At 34.8% G+C, this 27,779-nt stretch overlaps 1 protein-coding gene across 1 annotated transcript in view; it reads left to right on the forward strand.

Moving 5' to 3' along the window:
- Positions 1-22,608, forward strand: part of LOC111044352 (focal adhesion kinase 1) — an 83,772-nt gene extending 61,164 nt beyond the window's left edge. The window contains exons 16-22 of the mRNA XM_039442094.1: positions 1,382-1,461; positions 3,874-5,339; positions 7,818-7,970; positions 10,459-10,726; positions 12,193-12,424; positions 15,612-15,838; positions 19,903-22,608. Coding sequence (XP_039298028.1) covers positions 1,382-1,461; positions 3,874-5,339; positions 7,818-7,970; positions 10,459-10,726; positions 12,193-12,424; positions 15,612-15,838; positions 19,903-20,141 — 2,665 coding nt within the window. The 3' untranslated portion in view covers positions 20,142-22,608. The remainder of the gene's footprint in view (positions 1-1,381; positions 1,462-3,873; positions 5,340-7,817; positions 7,971-10,458; positions 10,727-12,192; positions 12,425-15,611; positions 15,839-19,902) is intronic.
- The last annotated feature ends 5,171 nt before the right edge of the window (positions 22,609-27,779 follow it).

A 27,779-nucleotide genomic window follows, 5' to 3' on the forward strand; every position in this document is an offset into this window, starting at 1 on the left:
GAACATCTGGTACACAATTTTTGCCTTTGTAGCTTAATGAAAACTAGTTGAGAGGTAAACATAGCCAAAATACGCATTTCTACCCCTTCTATTGAAGTCGTGGAACTGCTAAGTTGACACTTGTTGCAGAGTTGAAAATTTCACCCCCCACATTGAATTCGCTATAACAATCGAAGGAAAACATTAAGTAGTGAAATAATACATCAAATTGAAGGAAAAACAAAGCTCTACAATTCTACGGTGAACTTTTGATCTGTTTACCTCCTCACTACCCTGAACAAAACTGGGGTCAAAAATTGTCTTCCAAACTTTTCTCTCCATACCCTTTTTTGAGCATTCATTACCTGGACTATACCCTTTTAAATTATTTCGTCACGTCATGCTTCGGCTACTAATGCCATTTTCATTTGACTTGATAAAATGAAATTTCGTGACGGAATAATTTAAAAGGGTTCTCGGATTTATATTTTTATCTATTTTAAAAGTAGCCCTAAAGAAAAAAGACGATAATTTTCCACTATTATCATTAACAATTTAAATAAGATTTTATTTCTTTATAACTAAGCTACTTTTTCCTTGAAGCTTGTAACTAGTGAGTACCTTGCTACCTAACATTGAACTGTAAAAATTATGTTGAAAACTCTTGATGACAGAGCAATGATGGCCGACGCGATCTCATCTGTCGGACGATAACCGGCCGACACCTTATGAAAGCTGATTCATTTGACACCATGTAATTTCGACACCGGGCCGATATCGTGTCGGAGAGAAATCGGTGTATGTGAAAACGGCCATTGACTAATTAAACCTATAGTGAGGTCCATGTTATAAAGGCAGTATTTGATTAGCAATGGTATTGCTATCCTTGTCTATCAATCAACAAACCGGATAGCGCTATCTCTTTCTCACTTTGCTCTGTCTTAATGAAATATAATTGATCATTTTAAACTAGAATGAACGGTTAGTATTACATCAATAAACCTGTATCAGTTACCGTCTATGGAAGGCATTGACAAGACAGAGGTTCGGCAACGATTTCTCCTATCTCTCTCCACTTCCATTATAACGTGGACCTCACTATAGTTTAATGCTAAGTGTCACTGTTGATTCAGAATTAATAATTCGAATTTTTGCAAATTTGAACACGACACACTAGCTTTGAAATGTTTTCTTTATGATGGTGTTTCACTAAGTAAACCAGAACCTATTCAGTTTTCTCACGGATATTCAGTCTTCTTCTTCTGATTACATATACCTAATATGTGATGGATGAATGATTGTATAAATTTGTGTATTATTTATTGTGAAAAATTATTTTCCTCCATATATTGTAAGTGAAGAATATCTGCTGAACAGTATACTGAAAGATATATTTTTGCAGTGAAATCCTATTTGAAGAACGAACCCAACAACAAGAGACGATGCGAAGGGAGAATAGAAGAGTCCAAGCCACTTCTTGGGGTGAGTCCAAATTAAATTATTCCAAAGATCGGTCTAATATGCTTTGTTGTCATTATTATACACTAGCCGGCAGGCTCGCATTATACGCTCGCATTATCCGTCTAGTCAGGGGGTTCCGCCCCCTGGGTCCCCGGCTGAATCATCAAGTGATGAGAACAGCAGACTCGCTTCGCTCGATTGCATTCTTCCTCTGAGCTTGCTTCAACCCTTGTCAAATACATTTTGTTAGGATCACCAGTTGACTGAGACCACGTAGGAAAACGTTGATTTTGGTCGTATCTTCGCCAAAATTACGAAGCCCTTCTAACACAAAATTTCTAGAACCTAGCTGAAAATATGTATCAAATTTGAACATTTTCTGTTCATTTGCTCTTGATAAAGCAGAGATAACGCCGATTTTTGGCGTAATTTTCAAGTCCTTTAACAACAACACCTTATACAACATTGGTTACCTTAGCTGTTTACACAATATAAATCGTGTATTCGTCTTATATGCTTTGTTGTCATAAGTATACATTTTGTTTAATTATTAATACGATATTATGTAGTGAATTTTTAAAATTATTGAGTACATTCACCGATTCTAACATTATCAAGTCTATAATTTGCACTAAGTTTGGAGAAATAAATTCACGGCTACTTATAGACGCACATTACAAGTGATTACATTTTAAAGAATTTCAGAGGTCAATGTAGATGTAGTCTGTGAAATCATTTTTCATGATATAAGTTATTGAAGAATAACAAGCTTCTACATATTGATAATTTATTGTGTAAACTACAAATTCCGATATTAAAAACTTTAAAAAAAAGGGTACTATAATGTTATTTTATAAATAATGATTAATGGTTTTATGTAGAGATGTGATGCTGTTCTCTGCCCTTGTTTTTATCAAACTATTTATGTAGGGTGTACATGTTATTATCAAAATAACAGGGATAAATTTGTTCAACTATTTGCTCCATTTTGTTCTATGCTGTACTATTAATTGATTATCGCTTTAATTACGTTTTTTCATCACTTCATGAAGATTAACCACATGGGCACATGCCTCAGTTCCCAAGTTGGATCTTCCCATAATTCAATTCAATTCATTTCGTTTATTTCCACTTGGCATAAAAATACATGTACATATATTTGATTTCTAACAAAATAAGAATTACATTTTACATAAAACAGTACAAAGAACATATTGATTTATGGAAATTCCCCCAGTAAGACTATGCGTCTGAGTTTGGGGGAAAGTTCCCGGAAGCAGTATTATTCAATATGTTTATTCAATAAGTATATACATGGTATTACATTCACAAAACCAAAACCAATTATTTCAAGTAGTCTATATTAATTGCTATTTCATGTTATATTTATTATATGGAAGGTCACTGAAATATTTTCAGGATTGTAAGTATATTTTTCTTATTTTCAATCTCCAAATTGTTCTGTCCTTTTTTATAATTAATCATTTCTAATTTTTGTTGTATGTGCATTTTCTATTGTAGAATGAAACATATTTTTAATTTTATCATTTTGTAATATTAAAATAGAAATTACTAAATAGTACCCTTTTTTATATAAACATTTATGAAAACACTACTATAGTGAGGTCCACGTTATAATAGCAGTGTGTTATTTGCAATGGTGCTGCTATCCTTGTCTATCATTCAACAAAACAGATGGCGCTATCTCTTTCACGCTTTTCAATGTTGCCACATCGTATATCAACAATGTAGAAATTCAACTAATTTACAAAATATTTAATCGCAATCATGAAAATTTATTATTTCATCTTTAAAAAATATATTTTCTTGACAAATAAAATATGATTAACTATTTTCAACAATAATGAACAGTTAAATTCATCAGATATACCAGTATCAGCTGTTTGGGTGGCAAGGCTGAGATCTGGCAACCCTTTTCTCCTATTCTCCTACACTGCCATCATAACGTGGACCTCACTATAGTTTCAGCTATCAAGCCATTTTCAAGTGTCCTTTTTTTGAAAAGGCCGTTTTTCAAAAAAGGACACTTGAAAATGGCTTGAAAGCTGAAGCTAGTATTGCTTATATAAATGTTAAATAAAACGACTAAGAAATTGTTACACCATTGTCAATCTCTGATAAACCGAGATAAACCGAGAGTTTATCAGAGATTGACAATGGTGTAACAACCTAAACCGGTCTTTCTAACTATCAATAAAATCTGTGGTTTTTGACAATTTCTTTCTTTTTGTCAATTGTCTTTTTATTTAATATGAATAATTACCACAATATCAACTTCTCAACTACACAAAAAGTTTATATAAATGTTCTATGTGCTATGTGATTATTGCTTCTTCAATTAAACAATCAAGTAGCCCTATTAGAATACTTCAATAGAAAACATTTAATATTTGTGTATGTTGGCTGTTGCAGGTTCACAGGCATTCGACGATCTACCTCCACCGAAACCATCGAGACATCCGAACGCGTCGACGATGGACCTGACGGCGTCAAACCTGTCGCTGGGTGGCGACGCGTTGGCGGCGGGTGGCGAGAAGGGGGCTCCAGTCGTGTCGACCTACATCGTCGCTCAGAATCCTGAGGTGCTTGTCCATCTGTTGCGCGAGAACGAAGCGCGCGGGGTCAATCCATCGGTTTACACGATGCCCGCCTCGGCATTCAACACTCTGGCGGTAGATTTCAAAGATAAAGATGGGGAGGCTGCTTCTAGCAGCGAAGGTGGTGGCTCTGAGGGGAACGCAATTGGTGGCGGGTTAGTTTTAAGTCGTAATGTTTCCCAAGCGCCCTCCAAAAACTCAACCGCCTCCTCTTCGTCAGGCGTCTACTCCAGTGGCTCGTCCTCTCCCTCTCTAGTCGCACTCTGCACCAAAACGCCTTCATTACCCTTGAGTGAGTGGGAGTTATCCACCGAAACAAAACCTACCGATAGGTATGGTAGAGGGACACTGGGTGAAGTTGATGAGGGTTGGCAGAGTAAAACCGGCAGCACATACGTTGACAAATACGCCAATTTCGAACCCACTCACTCAAACACCAGTAGTCTTGATCGTAAAGGGGACACTAGACACATCTCTCCCATCACTAACATCCAAGGCATTGAAGCGGCTGATAAAACAGATCTCTCTAAATTCAGAATGATAGAGCAGCCACGAATAGAACCCAAACAGCCCAACCGAGGGACCGAGATATATGACTTTGGTAGGAACCTACGTAGTGATGATATTGATCTGAAAGGCAAGCGTCCGACAGGAGTATTTGCTTCTGGAAATCCTGTAGCTGCGACAGGGATGTTCGGTTCGGGCAATCCTGTCGTTCAGATGGGGGAAACTGTTTCCAAAAATGCAATACAGTATAGTAGTAGTAGCTTTGCTCCAGCTAATCCTGCTATGCAGATGGGGGAAACTGTTACTAAAAATGTGATGCAGTACGGTAGTAGTAGCTTTGTTGAGGAACGTCAAAAACAACTGAGCGAGAGTGCCAACAACTCTCTACGTCGTCGCCCCCTTCCCCAGGTGTTAGATTCGCCTGCTGATGTCCTTTTTGTGAAGTCGTCATCGTCGCCCCTGCATCCCAATCCCAACAAGTCGCTGCCTCGCAATTTTGGCGCGAGAACAGTGACCTCGATTGCTTCGTCGCCGTCGGCTAACGCGTCTCTTGAGACGAGCTACGCGGTCGGAGTGCCCATGAACGTGGCTTCGCGGTCGCTCACTCGGAAGAACCCGAATGCTGGCGCTTGTGTGATCGCCAGAGCGACGCCGGTCGTGGGTCTTTCCAGGTCGGTGCTGTCTCGTCACGGATCGAAATCGTCAAATATAGATGACGATGACTTCGATGACCTTCCACCGCCTCCATCCTCTGTCCTGGACATCGGTGATCAGGTTTGAACAGATTCTGAATCGGGCCTGATTTGCTTTGTCTGTAGGCTACATTCGCTCTTGGATGGAATGTCTTGAATTGTATTACTTTTTTATTACATTAGACTATGTAGCTCGAACGGCAACTCATGAGAGAGTTGTCCAAGTTCAATTTTTTGTGTCGCATATTCGATTTCCAACTTTATTATCTGTAGCTATTGCATTGATTAGAATATTCTTATAGAAGACTGTTGAATTCCTCTGTATCGCAAGTTTTATTGCCTATCATTCATTAACTTTATTTTCACATCTTGCATTATTTAATAGAAGAGTCTCAATACTAGGTTGAATATTTATGTCTTGCTTATTCGATTTTCTACTTTATTATTTGTAGCTATTGCATCATTAGGGCCTTATTTTTGATGACTCTCCGTTGCATTATCTGTCTCGCACATTCTGTTGACTATTATTTATGAAATGTATCTATAGATTTTGCATTGATTTATAGTAGTCTCATTGGAGACTTTATTCAATTTCTACTCTTCTATCGATCATTTTGTTACTTTATTTGTATATTTTGCATTTATTATTGAGAGATTATCTTATAATACTTGATCGGAATTCTGTATTGCTCACTTTTTTCGTCATATTTGAGCTACATGAGTTGCTCTTGCATTACTTCATTATGATGCATTTATGAAATTTTCTTATTCTAATATATTCATTTTACCTCATTTATGGATTACTTTGTAGCTTTTACAATATTACTACGATCCTACTTCCTTTCCTTGGCATTAATTATGTATTATTTATCTTCCATGAGAAGTTCATTAGTTGTGTCAAACTCTGGAATTTCATGTTTATTATTTTGCTTGGTTATTTTGCTGTGTATGCCTTGATCCATTTTCTCTGTCTAATGACATTGGATTTGATCAGTCCAATCTTCAATTCTTTATTTTGTGTATTGTTACTTAGCAGCTCAGGTTTTATTGTATTCGTGCTCTTCAGTTCAGAATTTAATCTCTTTTTTCATTATGTTATTTCGCTAAAAGTCTTGGAACCCAATAGCTAAGTGTGTGTATATCAATGTCTATGTGTGCTTTTTCAATTTATTTGTAGCACAGCTTGTTGGATGGCACTTTTTCACTTTGTTGTATTGTTTAGTTATTCAAATTATTTGATTGCAGATATTTGTCGCAATCATTGCAGATTGGCTCTCGGAAGAAACGCTTGTGAATATTTTTTTTTTGTAGTAGATCCATTTCTCATTTGTTGCTCAGTGTATTCGAAAAATGTATTTGTGTTGACATTGCTTGCATTCATATATAATTTCTTTGGGTTTTATAGAATTTGACTGTTCTGAATATATGTTTCGTCGATTGATTAGTAGAAACTTTGAATATTCTGAATAATCGGTGATTGGTTAGTTAAACAATTCAACTTCTTTTTTGATATTATTCTTCAATTCGGCAAGATTGTAGATAGGTCCACTACAATTTTGGACAAAATTAGATTATTTTTTGATTGAAAATGTATATTAACGCCTGAGGATCTACAAAATACAAAAAACTTGTATTGAACCATGTTTTATTTCAAGTCCTAGGTTTTGTTTCATTCTACAAAACTGTTTCTTTCTAACTACATGGTATTATTCTGATCTAACTCGTATAAATGATGTTAGCCTTTTAACATTCCTAGATGATGATTTGACATTCTCTTGCTTGAGCAACCTTATCCAATATAATAATCAGATCAAGTACTGCTCGTTAAAATAATATATTATTCTCTTACTGCATCTTGCCTAATTCTTAATAAAGCACAATTCTTACAGCTTAATCATTACTATGCAGCTACCCAACTTACTTAAGTTTACTTGATTTCACATGCATATGCCATACTTAGGCACGCTAAAGTATGTTAAGCGTATGTTAACTTATAGGCATATCTTTATTAACTAAAATTAATTGAAAATGGCATTAGTAGCCGAAACATGTCGTGACAAAATAATTTAAAAGGGTACTCTGATTTATATTTTTATTTATGACATTGATTGAGTTAAATCAAAACTTTGTTGATATAGTTGCAGTAAGTGAGATGTGAATGACGGTAGAACCACCATATGGTTTTAACACTTGATACCGTACTCCTTATCATTTACAAAATTAAAGAATACCATCTTAGATTTGTTTTCAAACCGATTAAGTGATAGCCACATTTTTGTTGTGTATATCCGATTCAATATCCTTCGCACTTCTTGTACGGATCATACTATTCTTCGTATTTCGATCATGGTGACGAAAAAATATTTTTTTATGATCAAAAATTCAATAAAATTGTTTCTTTGTACTAGGTTGAAAAATTTTTCTGCTCTTGATCAAATAGAATTTTTTGTAAATTGTTTCTTTGTATTTGGTTTGAAAATGTTTGCTGCTCTTGACTGAATAGAATTTTTATTAAAACTTAAGTCTTTTCCAAATTTCATTGGATTTTGAATGTTTTCAGGGAGATAGCCATTTGGATAATTCAGATTTACCACCTCCTCCAGACGACAATAGCTTGGATGCCGAGAGAGCAGCCCTGGAGCAGAAACTTCGAAAGCAGATTCGTGAAAGCCAGGAGGACTCTCAGTGGCTTGCTGAGAAGGAGATTAACCTAGTAAGTTTTTTCCAACAAATGTTCTGGATTGGACGTACGGTCACATAATGTCATTATAAATAATTATTATTATTTAGCGTACGGCAGTTAAACAACACATATAAAACTCATGAGTCCCAAATGCCTACATATACACTGTATATTTCCAATTTCTTTGATATTTGTTGTGTAGTTTTTGGTAACGAGAACATAAGTTTGTCTGACTGCCATTTTTTGCTAATAATTTAAATTGTTATTTGTATTGTTCTATTTTTATTGGTATTTACCGCATTCCTCTCGTCCCCACTATTTCATCAATCAATCAATAGTTTTATTCAAATTACAAGATACACAGAATAAAACAATATACAAAACAACACAAACAAAATACAAATTTCAAAAAAAAATACAAAAGCAAGCTTATAGGGGTGTGCTGAAAAGAAAGAAAGGAGGGAAAATACCTAGCCAACTATTTTTCCCATGTAATAGACTAGTAGAGGGTATAAAAGTAAGAAATTTTGGGTGAAGAGGAGCGAAAAAGGGAAGAATGGGAGAAGAAGATAAGAAAAAAGAGGGAAAAAATATGAGCAAAAGTCGTAAGAGAGTCTTCTAACAAATACATTCAAAAAATGGCATTGCGATCAGTACTTTGAGCAGAAATCTCGAGCCTCATACGTCGATATGGAAGAAGAAGTTACTATGACTCCAGTTTTTTATATCAAGTTTAGTTTTATCACTAATCTTAGAGTCTGTGGTTAAGTTATCCGGAATAAGGTTTATTATTTTAGTACTTATATAGATCAACTGTTTCCTTAAACATTCAATATTGGTGTGATATGTGACATTTCTATTTGCAGTGAGTCTTGAATGATAATTATTGACAATTTAGTTTAAAGTGCGAAGAAAATGAGATTCATATTTTATCAAGAATTCAATTACGGTTTTCAAATATAGTTTATATATAGCGTATAAATATAGGTTTAAATATAGCGTATTGTCCAATGAAATAATCTAGTATTCAAAAAATTAAGATGGTAGTTTATCAGACGGATTATTCAAAGCTCTGGAAACAATAGCAAAGCAAAGCGTCTATATGCCTTTTTTCAAACGCAAATTTGCTGACATATCTCAGTTAATATTCTTGAAAAATGAGGTGTAAATTGATTTGTAATTAAATTTACTAAAAAAAGGCTATTCTTGTATTTTTTTTTGAAAAATCAACTTATGTTTTGGATATTTAAAAAATAAAATTTTAAACGACCGTAATTTTTAATATATTTGAAAAATTTTCATGATTTTTTCAGCTCTGGCTGGATTGTGCCAAGTTTCACTTCCATATGTTCAGCCATTCTTAAAAAAAAATGTGACAGAAAAGTGAAAAAACAAAATGGCGGCTGTGTGAGTAACTGAGGACTTTCGGACAGTTTGAAAATGATATTTTGATATGTTTCGTATACAGGAGAACAATCCGTAGAATATTGGTAGAGAGTTCGGGAAAACTCTGTATAAATTATAATAGAATGCATAGTTTATTATTTTAATAATGATTTTAATTGATGATTTTATCTGCTCTAATTTTGTATATGAATGTTAAAATTATAATGTTTTTAATGTACGTGACTATTGTATATGCTTACCATTGTTTAGACCAGTGGTCGCCAAACAGTCGATCGCGAGCTGCCGGTAGCTCGTGGGGTAGTTTTTGGTAGCTCACAGAAATTCTCGTGCGAAAGAATGTCGTCCAGTTTGAATATAAACACTCTCCCAGTCTGAAAAAAATCAATGACGAAAAAAATCCTCCACAGCACCGCAGCAACAACAAAGAATACGTTACAATTCTTTCAGACTTGAGACAACAGTTTGATCAACAATTTCTAGATTTTAAAAGCATATCAAATATGGTTCAATTCATCAACTCTCTTTTGTAGAGATCTATGCAGAAGATTTTGCAGCTTGTGTTGTAAAACATTTTGGTGGAGATCAGGCTTCAGTTGAAATGGAATTTGTGGATTTTCAAAATGATCTGTTTCTCAGATCACTTTCTACAACTGGAAATATTTGGTCTTAAGTACATTTGGACAACTGCATCAGAATGGCGGCTACAACGTACACTCCAAGCATCAAGAAAATACTTGATGTCCAAAAAGAGTTCCAGTACTCTCATTGAAATATACATTTCAACTTTTGTTATACTTTTTGCTACGAGATAAGTAGATTTCAACACTAGAAATGTATCTATAGGCAAAGGTATCTTTATAGGCGAATGTGTCTTTTTGCTATGAGATGAGTAGATTTCAACACTATAAATGTATCTTTATAGGCAATAAAAGTGTAAAAATTTCATTTTGCATACCGTACTTTCCTCAGTCTTATATTCCTTGGTAGCTCACTAGAAGATTTATAAATGCTATTCTAGCTCACAGGCTCATCAGTTTGGCGACCATTGGTTTAGCCTGTGACAAATAATAAATTGAATTGATTGATGACGTGTTATTTTGTGTGTTTTCAGCGAAAGCGCCTATCGGCTGCGGCGAGCATCTCAGACACGGACTCAATCGACGGCACAGCTTCCCCTCCCGCCAGCACCTCTACTCACGTGAACGAGACACCAACCTCCGCAGTGCTGCATCCTCAGCCACCACCACCAGCCACTGCCTCCTCAATCATCATCGTCAAGAAGATGGAGCCAACCCCAACCGCCGACCTCGATCGCACCAACGACCGAGTCTACGACTGCACCACTAGCGTCGTCAAGGCGGTCATGTCTTTGTCACAAGGTCACTCCCAATCACAAACATTAACCTAGTATTTATTTATTGTTGAACTTGAATTTTAAAAACACTTTTTGAGTGAAAACGCACTTACATTGGTAGTGACGATCGTTTCGACCTGTTGTCGATCATCATCAGACTCAGGTCGAAACGATCGTCATTACCAATGTAAGTGCATTTCCACTCAAAAACTGTTTTTAAAATTCAAGTTTAATTCCAATAGTGAAAAAGTATGGATATACAACAGAATTTATTGTTCTTAATTTCAAAATTTTATTTTCTGATTCGCGCTTGACGCTCCTGCACCCTTGGTGTGTAACAGCCTCCGTATGGAGGGTGACTTTATACATTCTAATTTATTTATAAAAATTGATTTACTCCAAATAACATTCTAAAAATTTCCTGAAAATATCAATTTTTGATAAAGTTATTCCATATTGAAAAAATGACTAAAACTAACTTGGTTTGAGTTAATCTAATTTAATCTAGTTTAATTTTATAAGACTACATCTATAACAGTAATAACTTGATGAATCGAAAAACTTTGAAAAATATCACCAGTAAAAAGTTTTGTTTGGCCAGTTGCACAGCCTTAAATAGAATATTGAATTAAATGAACAATGATTAAGGTGCGTACAGATCTAGACGCCGCGAACATGAGCAATCCACTTTTAATCAGCTGATGCCAAGCTTTTTATATCTGTATCTTACCGTTTCTGTAAAAATACAGATATAGTCAGTTGATTAAAAGTGAATTGCTCATGTTCGCGGCGCGTATATCTGTACGCACCTTTAGGATCACAGATGGAATATTTTCAACAACTTCGTCGATTTTATATGGGTAGATGGTTAAGAGGATAGATGATATTAGGGCTATTTTCAAATTGACTAAGAGCGGCAATATCTTGGATTGTCTGCGGCAAGGCATTAAACATTGTCATCACCTGTTCATCGTGAATTTATTTAGTTTATTTATTAGAGCAAACAATACAATAGTCGGAAAAGAAAAAAGCAGGCTATTGCCCAAAACTTCTTCAATTTCCTCATTTTGTCTTAAATTGTCCAAATATTATGTAGGTCATGTCCTACTGAATGAGCTTGTGAGGGAGTGAATGAGCTGGTGCCATTTCGCTTTCATATAATATTATAAGCTAGATTGAGAGTAAAAATCGTTCATTTAATTTTTTGAGATTGGAGACTGAAAGACTCATATAATATTATAATCTAGATTGAGAGTGAAAATCATTGAATTTAATTTCATTTTTGAGACTGGAAGACTACAGTTTAGCAGTTTCATATTCGTCAAGTCAACTAGATACGTTTAGTTGAAAAATACATACGATTGAATAATCTTTGTAGAGTTATGTCATTGGCTATCAGAAGATACCCCAGAGAATGTGCAACTTTGTATGAACCATGTGGTTGAAGCAAATCAATTTATTTATTTATTTTTTGGATGGATTTGACTGCAGGTGTACAACAGAGTGAAGCAGACAAGTACCTGGACTTGGTGCGCCAGGTTGGCTTGGAGTTGAGAGCCCTGTTGACGAGTGTTGACACACTGGTGCGTGTGTTCCCCGTGTCCGCACATCGCGAAGTCGAAATGGCTCATCAGGTGCTCAGCAAAGACATGACTGAACTGGTTGGTGCCATGAAGCTAGCACAGCAGTATAGTACCACTACGCTCGATTCCTTGTATAGGAGGTAACCAATAATATTATCTACTACACTGATAATACACACAAATTAAATATAAAGAAACACTAGAAATTTCAAGAATTCATTGAAAAATTACATACATGCTTCAACACCTAAGATAACCAATTTATTTAGCGTATGGCTTCCAAGACATCAATTAGTATTCATTTTCATCCTCACTTCTTCAGGATCATAATATGGGAATGATCCCTTGTCTCAAGATATAAAAATAAACATAAAAAACAAACTAAAAACCAACTAAATACATAAATAAATACATATGGTAACTGAAACATATTATTCAAATACATATATCGAGTCCATCCAGATAGGCTATTGAATGTGGAGTTGCCATCAAGAAATCTTCTTCTATTCCTCCTCTAAAGGCCGTGATTGGGCACTCTTTCACTATGTGGTCAATCGTTTGCATTTCCCTACACTCACAGGAGGGTGATGGTACTTTGCCCCATTTATAAAACAAGTCAGCACATCGACCATGTTTGGTTCTAATTCTGTTTAGAGTCGACCATGCTTTCCGTGGTAAGCCAAAACCTGGTGGTTTTTTAGAGAACCATGGGATTTGATCTCGCTGCTTCAAAGTCCACTCTTGCTGCCATCCACTATGCAAACTGAAGTTTTGTTCTGTGGAAGTGTCAATTGCAGTTCTTGTTGGTGGCTTTCTTGATCGCAAGCGGGTTTACTTGCATTTTCAATATCCTCATGTATTCTCAGGTCCAGGTTATTTGCAATTTTATTAAATTCTCTAATAAGAGCACTCTTACGACGCAGGTTTGGTGGTGGTTTGTGGCTTAGGACTGAAAGCCATTCAGTAGGTGTTGATCTGATGACTCCGCTGATCATTCTCATTGTATTATTGAGTTGGGCATCTACTCTGTGCACCCTGGATAACGCTAAATGAGCTAACAACAATCGGCAGTCAGACAAATCTTGTGGTTCTCCTGACTATTAAAGACTCTTAATCAGTATTCGAAATGATAACCAATAATACTCTTTAATACATAATATTACTGATAATTCACACAAATAAAATATAATGAAACATTAGAATGTTGTCTAGAAATACCACGAATATATTGGAAAATTCAATAGAATTTTAGACTGTCTAAAAAGCAGTTGTTAGGTCATGTCAGAAGCCCTGAAATTGATCAGTTGCGACCTGAAAACTCTGACACCAGGCCTGAGCCAGCCAGGTCACTCGATATTATTATTATATTGGAAAATTACATACATGTTTCAACACCTATGGTATCTTCAGTCTAACCTAACACCATAAGTGTTCAAACATGTATGTAATTCTCTCAATAAATTCGTCATATTTCTAGACAACATTCTAGTGTTTCATTATGGATAAATATCACTACATATAAAAGTATCTGAAGTCAAATAAAATATAATTGGAAAAAGAGTTCTTCGATTTTTAATTTTTATGTGAATAAAGGTTTGTGCCTTGAACTAGAGATGCCATGAATTTTTCAATAAAAGTTTGATTCTATTATTTGGCAATCCTTCTGCATTGTGATAATTGCTCTCTATAGTATTTTTTTGACCCCTGTGCGTTGGGGGAGCTTTGAGTCAAACATCGTGCTCAAGAATTTGTTGAAAACCAGAATACACCCACAGTATCCCTGCTTGTTGTAGGAGGCGACTAAAAGGGGCCCACTTTCCAAAGCCCTTCTTTCAAAATCCTTCTTTTCCTGCTTAATGCTTTGGAACTTTTCATTTCTAGAATGGCACTTTTTCTATTGATTTAGCTTTGTGCCATTCTTTCTTTCTTTTTCTATCTATCGGCCTTCCTTGACCATATTCTTAGGCCAAACTAAGGTGTGATGTGGACCGTGCTGATGGGTGGTGTCTCAAACAGTGCCTGCAGGATACCGGGCGCCCTCCTGAAGTATTTAGACTTGCCTGGACATGCAGGGCACTGTCTGGGTTGACTCCATTTCCCTAGCTGTTCGTGGGAACCACATGAACAAACCAAACCCCAAGGCAACTCCAGAAGTTGCCTTGCCTTCAATCCCATCGGGATGTACCCCATCAGGGCAGGTTCATCAATCTGAAATGGGTGCTTCAGATTCACAGGAAGTACCGTTGCACTCTCATGTAGAGGCTATCAACATTGGGAAGGCTTCTACTGATCACAACATAGATGACGTAAGCTCAATCACTCCATCCCAACTGGAGAGGGAGAATGAGCTTTTCAGAAGTCCAGAAAAGCAAGAATCTACAGGAATGCCTGAGGATGCAATGGAGCGACCGATCAGTTTGCAGGTGGAGGGACCAAACCTCATTACTGCTCAAAGAAGGGCGGTCATTCAGGCAAAACTTCTTGGGAGAGGTGAGGATTTTGACCCTGCTGAGTTTCTGTGGGGAAAAAAGAAATCACCCAAGATACCAGAGATGGGTGATACTCCAGGCACAAATGTGGGTCAAGAGGCTGAGTCGAGAGTGGCAACGCGCCCTATAGGCAATTTGGCGACCCCTTCCTCAGCGGAAGGATCTTCAAAGAATGCCAGGAGTGGAACCCATATAGGTCACGAGGACCAATCAGTGTGAAGAGACTGCTAAGCATATCATACTGGATTGCGAGAGACTAGGGAGAAGGGCTCTGTTTGGCTGCATGCAACAAGGTGATGATGAATGGCATGTTAGTATAGGAATAAACTCCTGGATCTTGTAAAGGACACAGGTATTGTTTTGCCCAACTAATGTACTTGGGACACACAAGAAGCTCCGGTTGACTTGTGGGGTTATTTGAACCTTTGGATCCTTGAATCCGTCCCTTCAAACATAACTCATAGTATTTTTTTTTTGTATTATTTTAATAACATTTTGAATAAAAATTATTATATTATTTCTATAGGATTACTAGTACACTTTATTACTTTTTTAAGATACAACCGGTTTCGGCCAATCAATCAAGTCTCCAATTTTTAATAGTTTTAATCGAGTGGAGTAGCCCTGCAGGAATGAATAAAAAATATGCAACAACCAAGTATTGTACACCAACTAAAATGCATTATTCTATTCTATTCAAAATATACATTCTTCTAAATTGAACACTGTTGTCAGAGATATTGTTGAATTGGTCCATAATGATATAAAAATATATTCTTCCTTATAAATTTATTCCAATTTTTCATTCTATTCTAAATACCATTGTTTACTTTTCTAGAGGAATGCTATCAGCTGCTCATGTGCTGGCAATGGATGCGAAAAATCTGCTCGATGTGGTTGATGCAATACGCATGCGCCATGAGGAAGTGGACGAGATAATGAAGCTGCCTCCCAAAGAACTGCTCGCTCTAATCGAGAATGCCAGTCGAGCATCCAGTGCTACCAATGAACCTCCGCCCAACGTATCTACCCACCATCCGTCTACGTCTGTACCTTCTGAAGCCGGTAATCAACTTTTTAATTCTCATCGACATTTTTATGATAGTAATTGAAATGAATAAACTATTTAATTCGTACCACTTTAATAAAACCCTTAATTACTAGAATTCCTTCCCCAACCTCTATTACTAGGCTAGGTGGAATTTCACCCTTATTTTTTATTTTTTCATTTTACTTTCTGGAAGTTTTATTCCTATTAATGAATAATGAATCTCATGATCTATTATTTGAAGATCAACGTGTCTTTCCAATTTTTCAATATATTTTTCCATAATTGAAAATATGTCTGTTTTTCTGAAAAATTTGATGATGATTTCGGGTAGATCAACAAAAACAATCATTTTCTACAATTTATAACTTTATTCTTCATATATTTTCAAACAAATGAATGATTTCTATGTTTCTATAATAGTCAATTGTCGAAAAAACGTTCACAACAAATTCATTCAATATTTGATAAACTCACACTATTCCTAGGCTGGGTGAAAAATCACCGAGGGAGTCACAATACAGTAGATTTAGCACAGGAACACAAACACTTGTCACGCTGTCTTGAAGTACACTATTAGTTAGGATATTACAAAGAACTATATAGTTGTAGCATCTAGAGCATCGAAATTTCTCAAGCCTTGGGTGATTTTCACCCAGCCTAGTAATTTTAAGGTTTAATAAAATAATTGCGTTCGTCATGTGAATTAATTTTAATTTCATTTATAGCTTGAAGGCTTCAAGACATCAGTATAGACTTTTTCTTTTTCTTCTTCTTCTTCTTCTTCTTCTTCTTCTTCTTCTTCTTCTTCTTTCTTCTTCTTCTTCTTCTTCTTCTTCTTCTTCTTGTGTTACTTCTGACCTTCGTAGTAACAAATCAAAAACCAGGAATACATATCAATCAATCTCTTTTTTAAAGACATACACTGTATATCGTACATGATTGCATCATCTGACTCGTCATATAATTCATATATCATATAATTCATATCATATAATTCATATATCATATAATCATATATCATATAATTCATATATCATATAATTCATATACTAATCAACGGGTCATATGAATAAAGTTGAGCATTTGCTTATACTTCTAAAATATGGAGCATATGCTTCATTTTCTATGAATAAACGTAAGCAAAACCTTTTGCTCATGCTCATAAAAAAAATAGTTTGAGCATTTGCTCAAAAGTAAAAGCTTATGCTCAAAATTGTATGAATAAACTAGAGATGAATAAGATGAATAAACATGCTCAACTTTTGAAGCAAATGCTTCAAAAAAGGAAAGTCTAGTCTGGAGCAGCTTTTCACTTTTTGCTCATAGTAAAATGGATTAACTAATTCGTGTGAGTAAGAGGAAATTATACCAGATACGATCACAACCAATAGTTGAGAACTATAAAACTCTTTTTAGATTCAACTATGTATATCACCATTATTCCTACAAAAGAATAAATACAAAAGATACCTATCCGATCTAAAGATAGGAATCACAGAATTGGAAATGGGCATTTAAGAAGATGAAAAAAATGTAGACGATTATAAGATTATTATAGAGATGCCATTTTTTCACGCTATTATTAATTCAAAATGCAGAACTGAACTAACCTAAAACTCAATTCATAGATAGAGAACAGAGCAGACTACCAAACAAACACAAGCGGTGTCTATACTTGCATATTTAGCGCTAACCTTTCGCTATAAAAACAAAGGAAGGCCACAAAGGCGAATCAGCTGATGAAAAATCTTTAAAATACGTGAGCATTTGCTCCAGAGTTCAGGAGCATAAGGTAAGAGTTTAAGGTTAAGCTTATAAAATATTATTCATATGAAAATGAGCAAATGCTTATGCTTCTACCTAATGCTCATGAGCAGAACCTTATGCTCCTTGTCATGCTCATGAGCATTTGCTCTGGTTTTATTCTTATGGCAAGATAATCTAAATAGTATTCATAATTATCTACCTGGAATTCTTCCTTTATTCTTGGACAACCGTAGCTGAGCGTAGTATTATTTTTTTGTCATGTGAAACTGTATCATTTGAGTATAGCTCCAACAATGTATGACATATCAATTAAATAATTAAACTACATCTAGTTTTCCCAGAACTGATGTCACAGCAATTTCAAAAAAACAGAAACTTTATCCTACTTGTTACTTTATCTTACTTGTACATAATATAGTCAAAAATGGAAGACCAGAAATCAGGATTAGAAGAGAAGGAGCAAAGTACATCAGAAACCGCATATCTAGTCGAATCTATGTTTGATTTCCAACATGTAGAATACAATTGATTTATAAAGCAGTTGATTATAGTTGAATACATTTGATTTCTACTACAGTTTATACTCAACTGTATTAACTTGATCATGTTATAGTAACTAAGCATCATTTACTTGTCATCATTAACTTTGAAAATTGTTCTATTTCTATGGCAAGTCAAGTTCTGTTTCTTGTTACATATAAATATGATTTTCTTCATTTCAATTTCAATAAATAATGTTATAATACTTTACAAATGCGTGTAAGTTCATTTCGACTTCACATAACAAAATCATTACTTAACATCATTTACTTATCATTAAAATGATTGGGAAAGAAAACAGTGCTCAACTACTTATCTCCCAAATTTAGATTAAAACAGTAAAAATATGATTTAATGGTAATGTCCACTTTTCACAATTCTCTGTCCAGAAATGTTTACACTAAAAAAGGAAAAGTTTTGAAGATTGAAACAAGAATAGATTATTATTTAGCTGCGTAAAAACTTGATCGCCGTGAACACGCGCATTTCACTTTTAATCAGCTGAATATATCTATTTGTACAAAAACACTAAGCTACAGATATAATAAAATGTGCCCTTACAGATTAGCAGATGTATCTTATGTGAAATCTGTTGTGTTCTCTTGACTATTGTGTTGAAAGATGAAGGATGATAGTAATTAGATTACACTTTGACGCCTGATATACTGCGGGAGCGTTGCTCCCTTAATGCAGTTTCATATGACGAACAAGTGAAGTAAAGTAAAGCTGATAAAAAGTGAAATGCGCGTGTTCGTGGCGCTCAAGTTTGTACACAGCTTTATGCGTATGACTTTTCTGGCAGAGAGATCATGTATCCTTTATTGTCAGTGAACCCTAAAAAAAGTAAGTGCCTTCAATTTGGTTTCAAACATCAGTAATTAGCATTGGTGACTCTATTGTGGAGAATGTGACAGAGGCGAGTCTGTTGGGACTGATTGTGGATAAGGATCTCTCATGGAATGCCCATACTGACAGACTGGCGAACAGAATCAGTAGCAGTTTATTTGTTCTGCGAAACATAGTCAAGTGTGTACCCCTGAGACAGGAAAAACGTTATATTTCGCACTCATTCATTCACATATTGCATATGGAATTGAGCTCTGGGGTAACACGTCTCTGCAGAACATAAATAAGATATTCATTCTGCAAAAGCGGGCTATTAGGTGTTTAGTGGGATTGGGGTTCAATCATCCTTGTCGAGATTATTTTAAAAGGCTGTGCATACTCACTGTACCTTGTATTTTTATTTTTAAAACTTTATTATATGTGATTAAGAATATGGGCAGTTTAACGACCAATGCACAGGTACATTCACACTTCACAAGAAACAGGAACAACTTTATCGTTCAGCCTCACAGGCTAACTCTATTTGAGAAAAAAACTAGCTACATAGGGACAAAATTTCTAAACAAGTTGCCTGGTAATATAGATTTCAAGAGCATGACTTTCAAAAAATATCTTCATAAGTTCCTTGTTGAAAAAAGTTTTTATAATGTAAATGAATTTTTATGTGACAATTATGTGTAATATCATATAGGCTATATCTATATTTTTATTATGTTAAATATTTTTATATTGAAGAGATTTTTTTTGTACATGACAATGTTCAATTGTATAGTTGTGATTCATAATGACTGTACTGTATTGAACAAATAAAAATTATTATTATTATTATTATTATTATTATTATTGTAAGGATATTCTGCCTTGTAGTAATACCCAATGTCATAGCAAACACATACTTGAACTTTATGCAATATTTTGTTTACAGGTGTTGTTTACCAACCATTATCAGCGATTGTGATGAGTGGTTCAACCGCACAACACATGACCAGTCACATTTATAACAATCACGTCCAAGCAGCAGTGCGGGTGCAGCCGCAAATATCGCAAACCTACCAGAACGTGCAGTCTGTGAAGGCGTGCGAGCCAGAGGCAGCTAGTGGCCCGTTGCCTCAAGACAGGCCTGTCGTCCCACCTGCGCAGGTCACCATGACATCTGCCAGCTAGCAGCAAGAGTCTGGGGTGGGTGAATCCACCTATGCCAACGTCCAATTCTAGTGTAAATTCATCCTGAAGAATGCGCAAAGTGTATAGTAAAGTGTGAAGGATGACCATTTATAGAACTGATGTGTAAGTAAAATGTGAAAATTTATAGAAGTGAAGTGTGACAGGTTGAAGTTTCATAGAACCGCTGTGTAAAAGTCCACCTATTCCTGGGTAATTCTGGCTATTCCTAAAAAAACTGTAAATCATGGGATAAAGTGTGATAGGTTGAAGATTCGTAGAACCGCTGTGCCACAACATGTTTTGTACTAAACATTTCTACATATTTCTGCTTAATTCTATAATCTATTCCTCAAGCATACTGTAAAACATAAAATTAAGAGGATGATGATGATGATGAAAATAAACACTGGTTTCGGATATGTAGAAGTTTTCCATAATAAAATGTAATAAACATATTACAATACATTTTTATACAATTACTGGTACCGGTACCCTCTATTCTTTTTCTAAGACACGGCTGTTTTCGGACAATTATGCCATTATCAAGTGTCCAAAATTTGGATCTTGATCTATTATCATTTTTGGACACGATAATGGCATGATTGGTTGTGTCTTCAAAACATAATAAAGGGCACTAGTAATCTATGAAAAAAACTATCGAGTAGCATTGTAAAGATAAATATATAATACTTCCTCAATTCTGATTGTACTACTTGAATGTTCAATTGTAGAGAATCATGAGTACCCATATTATATTTTATATAAAATACAACTAGTTTCGGTGATAATGTATTATCAATTATTATTTTTTAAAAACACTTTAAAATGGCATTAATGCCGAAACTAGTCATGTTTGATATAAAATATAGTAAGGATACTAGTGATTCCCTATAATTAATAATACCTTTCACTTGGTTTGCGTTTTTCTCAAGCTGAAAAAGTCGAAGTATTAAGTCTCCATTTACGTGGAACATCATATACTAAAACCATAATTCATTGGAAATAACCCATCGCTGAACTGAATATTTCAACGTGGAGCTATTCTTTGGTGCATTTGTAAAATGTTTCTTATTATATTGAGTATAAATCTCTCTTAGTCTTTCACTAATTACTCTATACTTTGCGCATCATATACGTAGTTATAGTACATTTTGAATAGAGCATTTCTATGCTGTAAATTTGATAACGTATTAATTTAGCTGTATTGTGTACGATCAGTTCTATGAAATGAACCTTCAAGATATAATCAATATATTAATAGACAAAGGATCCGTTATTTTTTAGTTTACTGAATGGGCTACAATACAAAGTCTCGCAATCTAAAACCCTACTTGAAATATTAATATCATCAATATGGCTCATGCTACTCCACATGTGTGGATCATGGTTGATTAACAAGAAATGAGGGAAAATCTAGTAATACTTGTCTTTGAACAAAAACAATAATGTGTAACAAATTAGATATTCTAGCAGGGAATGGAGTTGAACATCAAATAGAGACATAGACACGTTTAAAATTCATTAATTATCAAATAATTCATGACATTTATTCATAGTATAATTGCATTCCATGATTGTTGAGGAATAAAAAGAGGTAACTGAGCGTACACAATACAGAGTATTTCACAATCAACTATTGAAATGTTTAATATAACAGTGTCTAAGCAAGAGCACTTAAAAACGAATGCTATGTGCTATCAAAAAATATGGTCTAGCTTCTTGAAATCTCTTCGCCCATTTTTAACCACAAATAGATATCATCAATAGGCTTAACTATTTCGACATCAATAATCATTATTGTAGTTTTGAATTTTTTCTCAAAATTACAGTGAATTATCGTCTCAGCATAACTTGTCCTAATGTAGATTCAATAGACAATGATCATCTCTCATAGTAGTTATATCAAAGATACTTAACCATTCTGTGTTATCAGACCTGTGTTATCAGTATGTATGTTTGTATGTCGACTGCACTATCTGAACAATATATTTATGCCAAATGCTTTTACATTTTTCCTCTATCTATTAACTTGGTAAAGAAAAGATTCATATGTGTTCTTGAATGCTACGAACTGAAACTTAGTCCTATTTGTTGGTGTTTTGTTAATGTATTGCACAATTATTTAGTGAAATGTCTTCATTCGGAATAGTAGATTGAGATTATATTCTAATTCAATTCTGAAGGTAACAGTGGTTGGAAAGTTGTACATTGAGTAAAGTATTTACATTTAATACAAAAATGTAACATTGATTGTGTGATTGAATAGTTAGGTTCAATTATTTTTTATTCCATTAGGTACCAAACCCTTATATTATGATGTTACTTCGATCTGTTGTAATTATTATATAAAATAATATGTGTAAAAAATACTTCCACTTGGAATATTGTATATTAACAATTCATTTGTGTATTTTAATGTTTGTTTTTTAATCAATTTATCGAGTGCTAATAAAGCGTACAAGAGAAATTATTGTTGATTTTTTCTTGAATTGTTTCCAATCCTCTGCTGTACGGTACGGTGGCATCACTTGACATATTTTTCAAAGATAATTTGTCTTGCAAACGATAAAAGTAGTCTATAACATTACAATTGTGTTGTGTGTGATGTTGTGATACTTTTCCATAATGAAAACACAATTTCAATTTGCGTTTTCATAGTCTATAGCAGTTATTGGCTCTTGAAAGCTTTAGGTGGCTCGCACATCTGAGCAACAAGCAATGAGCAACTTCAGTGCACAGCTACACGAGTATTTTTCTCACCCGCGATTGCAGAAGCTGTTTTATTCACGTGTGAATGAAGTTGTCTTTTCATGTGTGGTCTTAGTCTGCTTGCACGCTAGCGCAACAAACAACCAACAAGACGCAACTAGTAGTCTTGCTTCTGATTATGATTTTCCATTCAATCGCAAATCGCACTCTAGACCAATATGGGATCGATGACACCTGAGCAGAGCAGACAGCATACTCTGTCTTTCGCAACATGACAAGCTTGTTAAAAGGCAGTATGTCACCCATCCTTTAATATTAAGCAAGCAATTCCTGTTTGTATGTTTATATGTCTGTATGTCACCGGATCTCGAAAACGGCTCTAACGAAATTTGAAACAAAGTAGGTTTATGACATAATAATTCGATTGCACTAGGTCTCATCCCTGGGATAACTCCCTGAAGGACACTAGAAGGATAATTCATCCTTGGAAAAAAGCTGAAAATTTCGTCGTCTGTCGATAATGGAAGTGAGTGAGCGAGTGCATGTGATGGAGTGAGACAAATTATGCCTCAGCTGTTGAGCTATTGCATTCAATCCGCTGATCTCACGAGAAATATTATCCAGCAAGAAATTAATTGGCATTATCAACATTATGATCGCTGGAAATGATTTTTTATGATAAATTTAATAAATAATAATCTCTATTAGTAAAGAATAGTACATAGTATATTAACAAATATTGTAGCAAATATAGTACATAAGTATATCATAGTATATCATTCTAAATATAAACTATAAATATATTATAATTTCCTCTTTCGTTATAAATGTTCTATGCTTTTGTACTCCTGAGCGAAGCTCGGTCCCCCGATATTGTTGCATTAACGCCTGATTCATGTCTTCTTGACCTTTGATTGCTTTTATATTGAAAAATATTTTCAACTTTTTCTTCATCAAGGAAATTGTGTCACATATAATTCAAGTTTTGTTTGTCATTGATAAGATGTAACAACCGTACCTTACTAATAAACCAAGTTATATACAAAATATTCATTTTCAGTTGATTTTATTTACTAGACGAATAAAATATAATTGATTATTCTAAACGAGAATGAACTGTTAATTATTTCATCAGATGTACCGGTATCAGCTATCTTCTACAGAAGACAGTGGCAACGCAGAAAATCGGCAATGCTGTTCTTCTATCTTTCCCATTTCAACGTGCACCTAATTATAGAAATGATGGTGAGGTGGAAAATGGAGGAATATTATTTACTTAATGTGTCTGGCTTTTGTGCTGTGTTGAGAATGATTTTCCAAAGGGAAGAGATATTTGTACTGTCATCTCTTTTGTTAAGGCTCCCTTGTTTCTCTATTTCTAGGGCCTTTCGTACAATCCTAACCCGAAAATCTTGAATGTTGGCTATTTTTTTTGAATTCTTAAAATTTATTTTGTGACCTGTGTTTTCTTCATGGTTGTAAAGGGCTGAAGTGGATTGTTTGTTTTTTATGTTCAATTTGTGTTCCTCTATCCTGGCTGATATTCTTCTATTTGTTTGACTTACATACATCTTGTCACAATTCAGGCAGGGAATACTAGACGCCCTGATTTTCTAGTTCTAATCTCTGAAAGGGTTTCTTTAGAATAGTTTGGAGAGGTTTGTAGACTGGTTTGATTTGATGTTTTTTCAGTATTCTTCCAATACGGTCGGTAGTACCCCTGATGTATGGAAGAAGGGCGGTTTTTTCGAATGCTTTCTCTTCCTTGAGTTTTTCATCGGGGATTGGAGCTGTCAGTTGTTTTTTCAATGATTTTTCGATTATTCTATTATTGTAGGCATACACTTCAGTATGGATTTGATTGTCTAGATCTCCTCTTCTTTGCTTTTTTCGTCCGTGAGATGAAGAGATCGAAAGATTAGACTATTGACTACAGAGAAGGAGTGTGCGGGGTGTTTATGAGATAGTGCATTCAGGTATCTATTTGTATGGGTTGATTTTCGGTATACAGAGTGTTCCAGATTTTGTTTCTCGTGATTAGAATATCTAAGAACGGTAGTTTAGCTTCTTCTTCTATTTCGAGGGTGAACTGTATTTTGGGGTGTATCTATATATATATAATAGTCTATGAATGAATAAACATTTTCTTTGCAACAATAATTATTGGGTTCGAAAATTCTAAAATTTTCACTCCTTCATTCAGGATTTATACAGAGTGATTCTTAATTATCGTAAAATAATTTAATACGTGATAGTAGAGGTAAAAATAAGAAAAAAGTTCGTATATACATATATTCATGAACGCTTCATTAGCGAGCTATACAGAGTGAAAGATTTCGCCCGGAATTCAGTTCCTCTGGTGAAATACACCGATGATGAATTGTTTGGAAACTAGTTTTTGAAAAAGCTGGATTCATATGGAAAAATATCTGAAAAATTGAATAAAACTAGTCTGGAAGCTGTACTTTGAGTAGTTTTTGAGAAAAAAATTGAAATATACAAAAAATCCAAATAGAAAAACACAGACTTCTACGTTTGATGCCCTATAAATTTCTTCAATGAAAAGTAAACAAATAATTTTTCGCAATAAAAATTGTAAAGAATTTAATTCTGAAAAGAATTATGTAAGCTGTGTAAACTAAATTTGAATAAAAGTAAAATAAAATGTATTCTTATGTAGTACATTACACCACAAAAATTTGCTGTTTTATGAGGAGAGAACTAATAACTCAAATTTTTGTGTACCACTTATGTACTTCATAAGAATACATTTTATTTAAATTTAGTTTACACAGCTTATATAATTCTTTTCAGAATTAAATTCTCTACAATAGTGTTGAAGTATTGATCATGTATAAAAAATGTATTATTTATGGGGAAAGTTGTGTACCTCGAGCCACAATGTACCTCGGGCCACCAGTCATATCTTGAAATAAATGAATGGGGAAAATTCTTTTTTTCCCTAATTTGGTTGGTAACACTGCTAGAGCGTTCTACAGCTAAAATTGGAGGTTATAGCTGATGGAGTTCATCTGTTACTGAATGTTGTTTGTTGACTGTATGTGGAAGAAAGAAATCGACAAATTCTATTTTATTTTTCATCATCAAGGTATGTATTTCTTTCCAAAACTTTCAGCTGATTTGTATTTCTGCTTCAATGAAGCTTCTAATGATACTGGGGTTTCAATCAAATGAGGCTTATTTACGTAGAAAACTTAACCTAAAATTGACAAAGCACCACCTTGTACCTTGGGTCACAGATAATAATTGTACCTTGGGCCGGCCCAAGGTACAATTATTTCTATTTTCATATGATCATGAGAAGGCTTCATATTAGTTTTTTTGTCAATTCTAGATGCCAAGAAGCAAAACTGGCGCAAAAAGGCCTAGAGTTTCAGTTGACAACTTGACTCTAGCTGTGAAGTTGTTTGTCACCGATGGACTGTCCGTCAGAGCAGCAGCCAAGCAGTGTTCGGTGTCTCGCACCACCCTTCAACGTCACATCGACACACATAAGAAATCTGGAGATAAGGACTTCAACTACCAGAATAAGTGTTCATTATGGCAAGTGTTCACAAAGGAAGAGGAACTTTCACTCACCGAATATTTATTGACTGCTAGTTCGATGCATTATGGACTTTCAAAGACTGATGTAAAAAAACTTGCATATCAGTATGCACAGGCAAATCATAAGAAATATCCAGCTTCATGGGACATTAATAAACAAGTAGGAGACCAATGGCTCTACGATTTCAGACAAAGAAATACAATACTCTCTTTAAGGAAGCCACGGCCAACCAGTATTGCTCGGTCCATTGGTTTCAATAAGCCAGTTGTAGAGAAATTTTTTGAAAAATACTTCAATGTCATTGAGAAACACAAATTCAGCCCAGAAAATATCTACAATGTTGATGAGACAGGGGTTTCATCTGTTCATATTCCACCGAAAGTGATTGCATCTAAGAAAGTGAAACAAATTGGAGGAATAACGTCTACTGAGAGAGGGTTTAATACAACTTTGATTGGTTGCATAAACGCTGTAGGAAATTCAGTTCCCCCCTTTTTTGTATTTCCTCGAGTACATTTTCAAGATGCTATGTTGCATGGTGCTCCTCCAGGTAGTTCTGGAGCTTGTAACCCTTCTGGATGGTCTACTGGAGAAATTTTCTTAAAGTTCCTAGAACATTTCATAAAAAACGTAAAACCAAGCCCTGAAAATAAATTCTTATTAATCATGGATAACCATGAGAGTCATATCACTATTGAAGCAATTGATATGGCCAGAAATAATGGAATTGTGATGATCACAATTCCTCCACACAGTAGCCACAAACTCCAGCCCCTTGACAGAGGTGTCTATGGGCCATTCAAGGCATATTTAAGCACCTCTTTCAAAAATTGGCATCTGACCAATCCAAGGAAAACCATCAAAGTCTATGACATTGCCTCAATAAGTGGGACAGCTTATCCTTTGGCTTTTACCCCCTCAAATATATTATCAGGTTTCTCATCTTCAGGACTGTGGCCCATTAATCCTAATATATTTTCCGATCACGAGTTCCATCCAAGCTCTGTGAGTGATAAACCTCATCCAGATATGAGTGTAGAATCTTCTGCTGGACCTTCTAATATCTGTTCTCCAACTGAAGCTAATAGGTCTACACCTTCAGTGTCTTTGGAGGAAATTAGACCATTCCCTAAAGCTGAAATTAGAAAAGATAGCAGGAAAGGTAGGAAAAGTGGAAAATCAAGAATTCTTACAGACACACCTAAGAAAAATTCAATAATAGAAGAAATGGAAATGAAGAAGAAGAAGAAGCAGCCAAGAAAAAAATTGAAGAAGTCACTTAAGAAATGTGAAGTTGATGAGAAAAAGAAATCCACTAGAAAAAGAAAGCAGTCTGATTATGATTCAGATGCTTCTTCAGC

This window comes from Nilaparvata lugens, chromosome X (genome assembly GCF_014356525.2).
Source record: "Nilaparvata lugens isolate BPH chromosome X, ASM1435652v1, whole genome shotgun sequence".
NCBI lineage: Eukaryota > Metazoa > Arthropoda > Insecta > Hemiptera > Delphacidae > Nilaparvata > Nilaparvata lugens.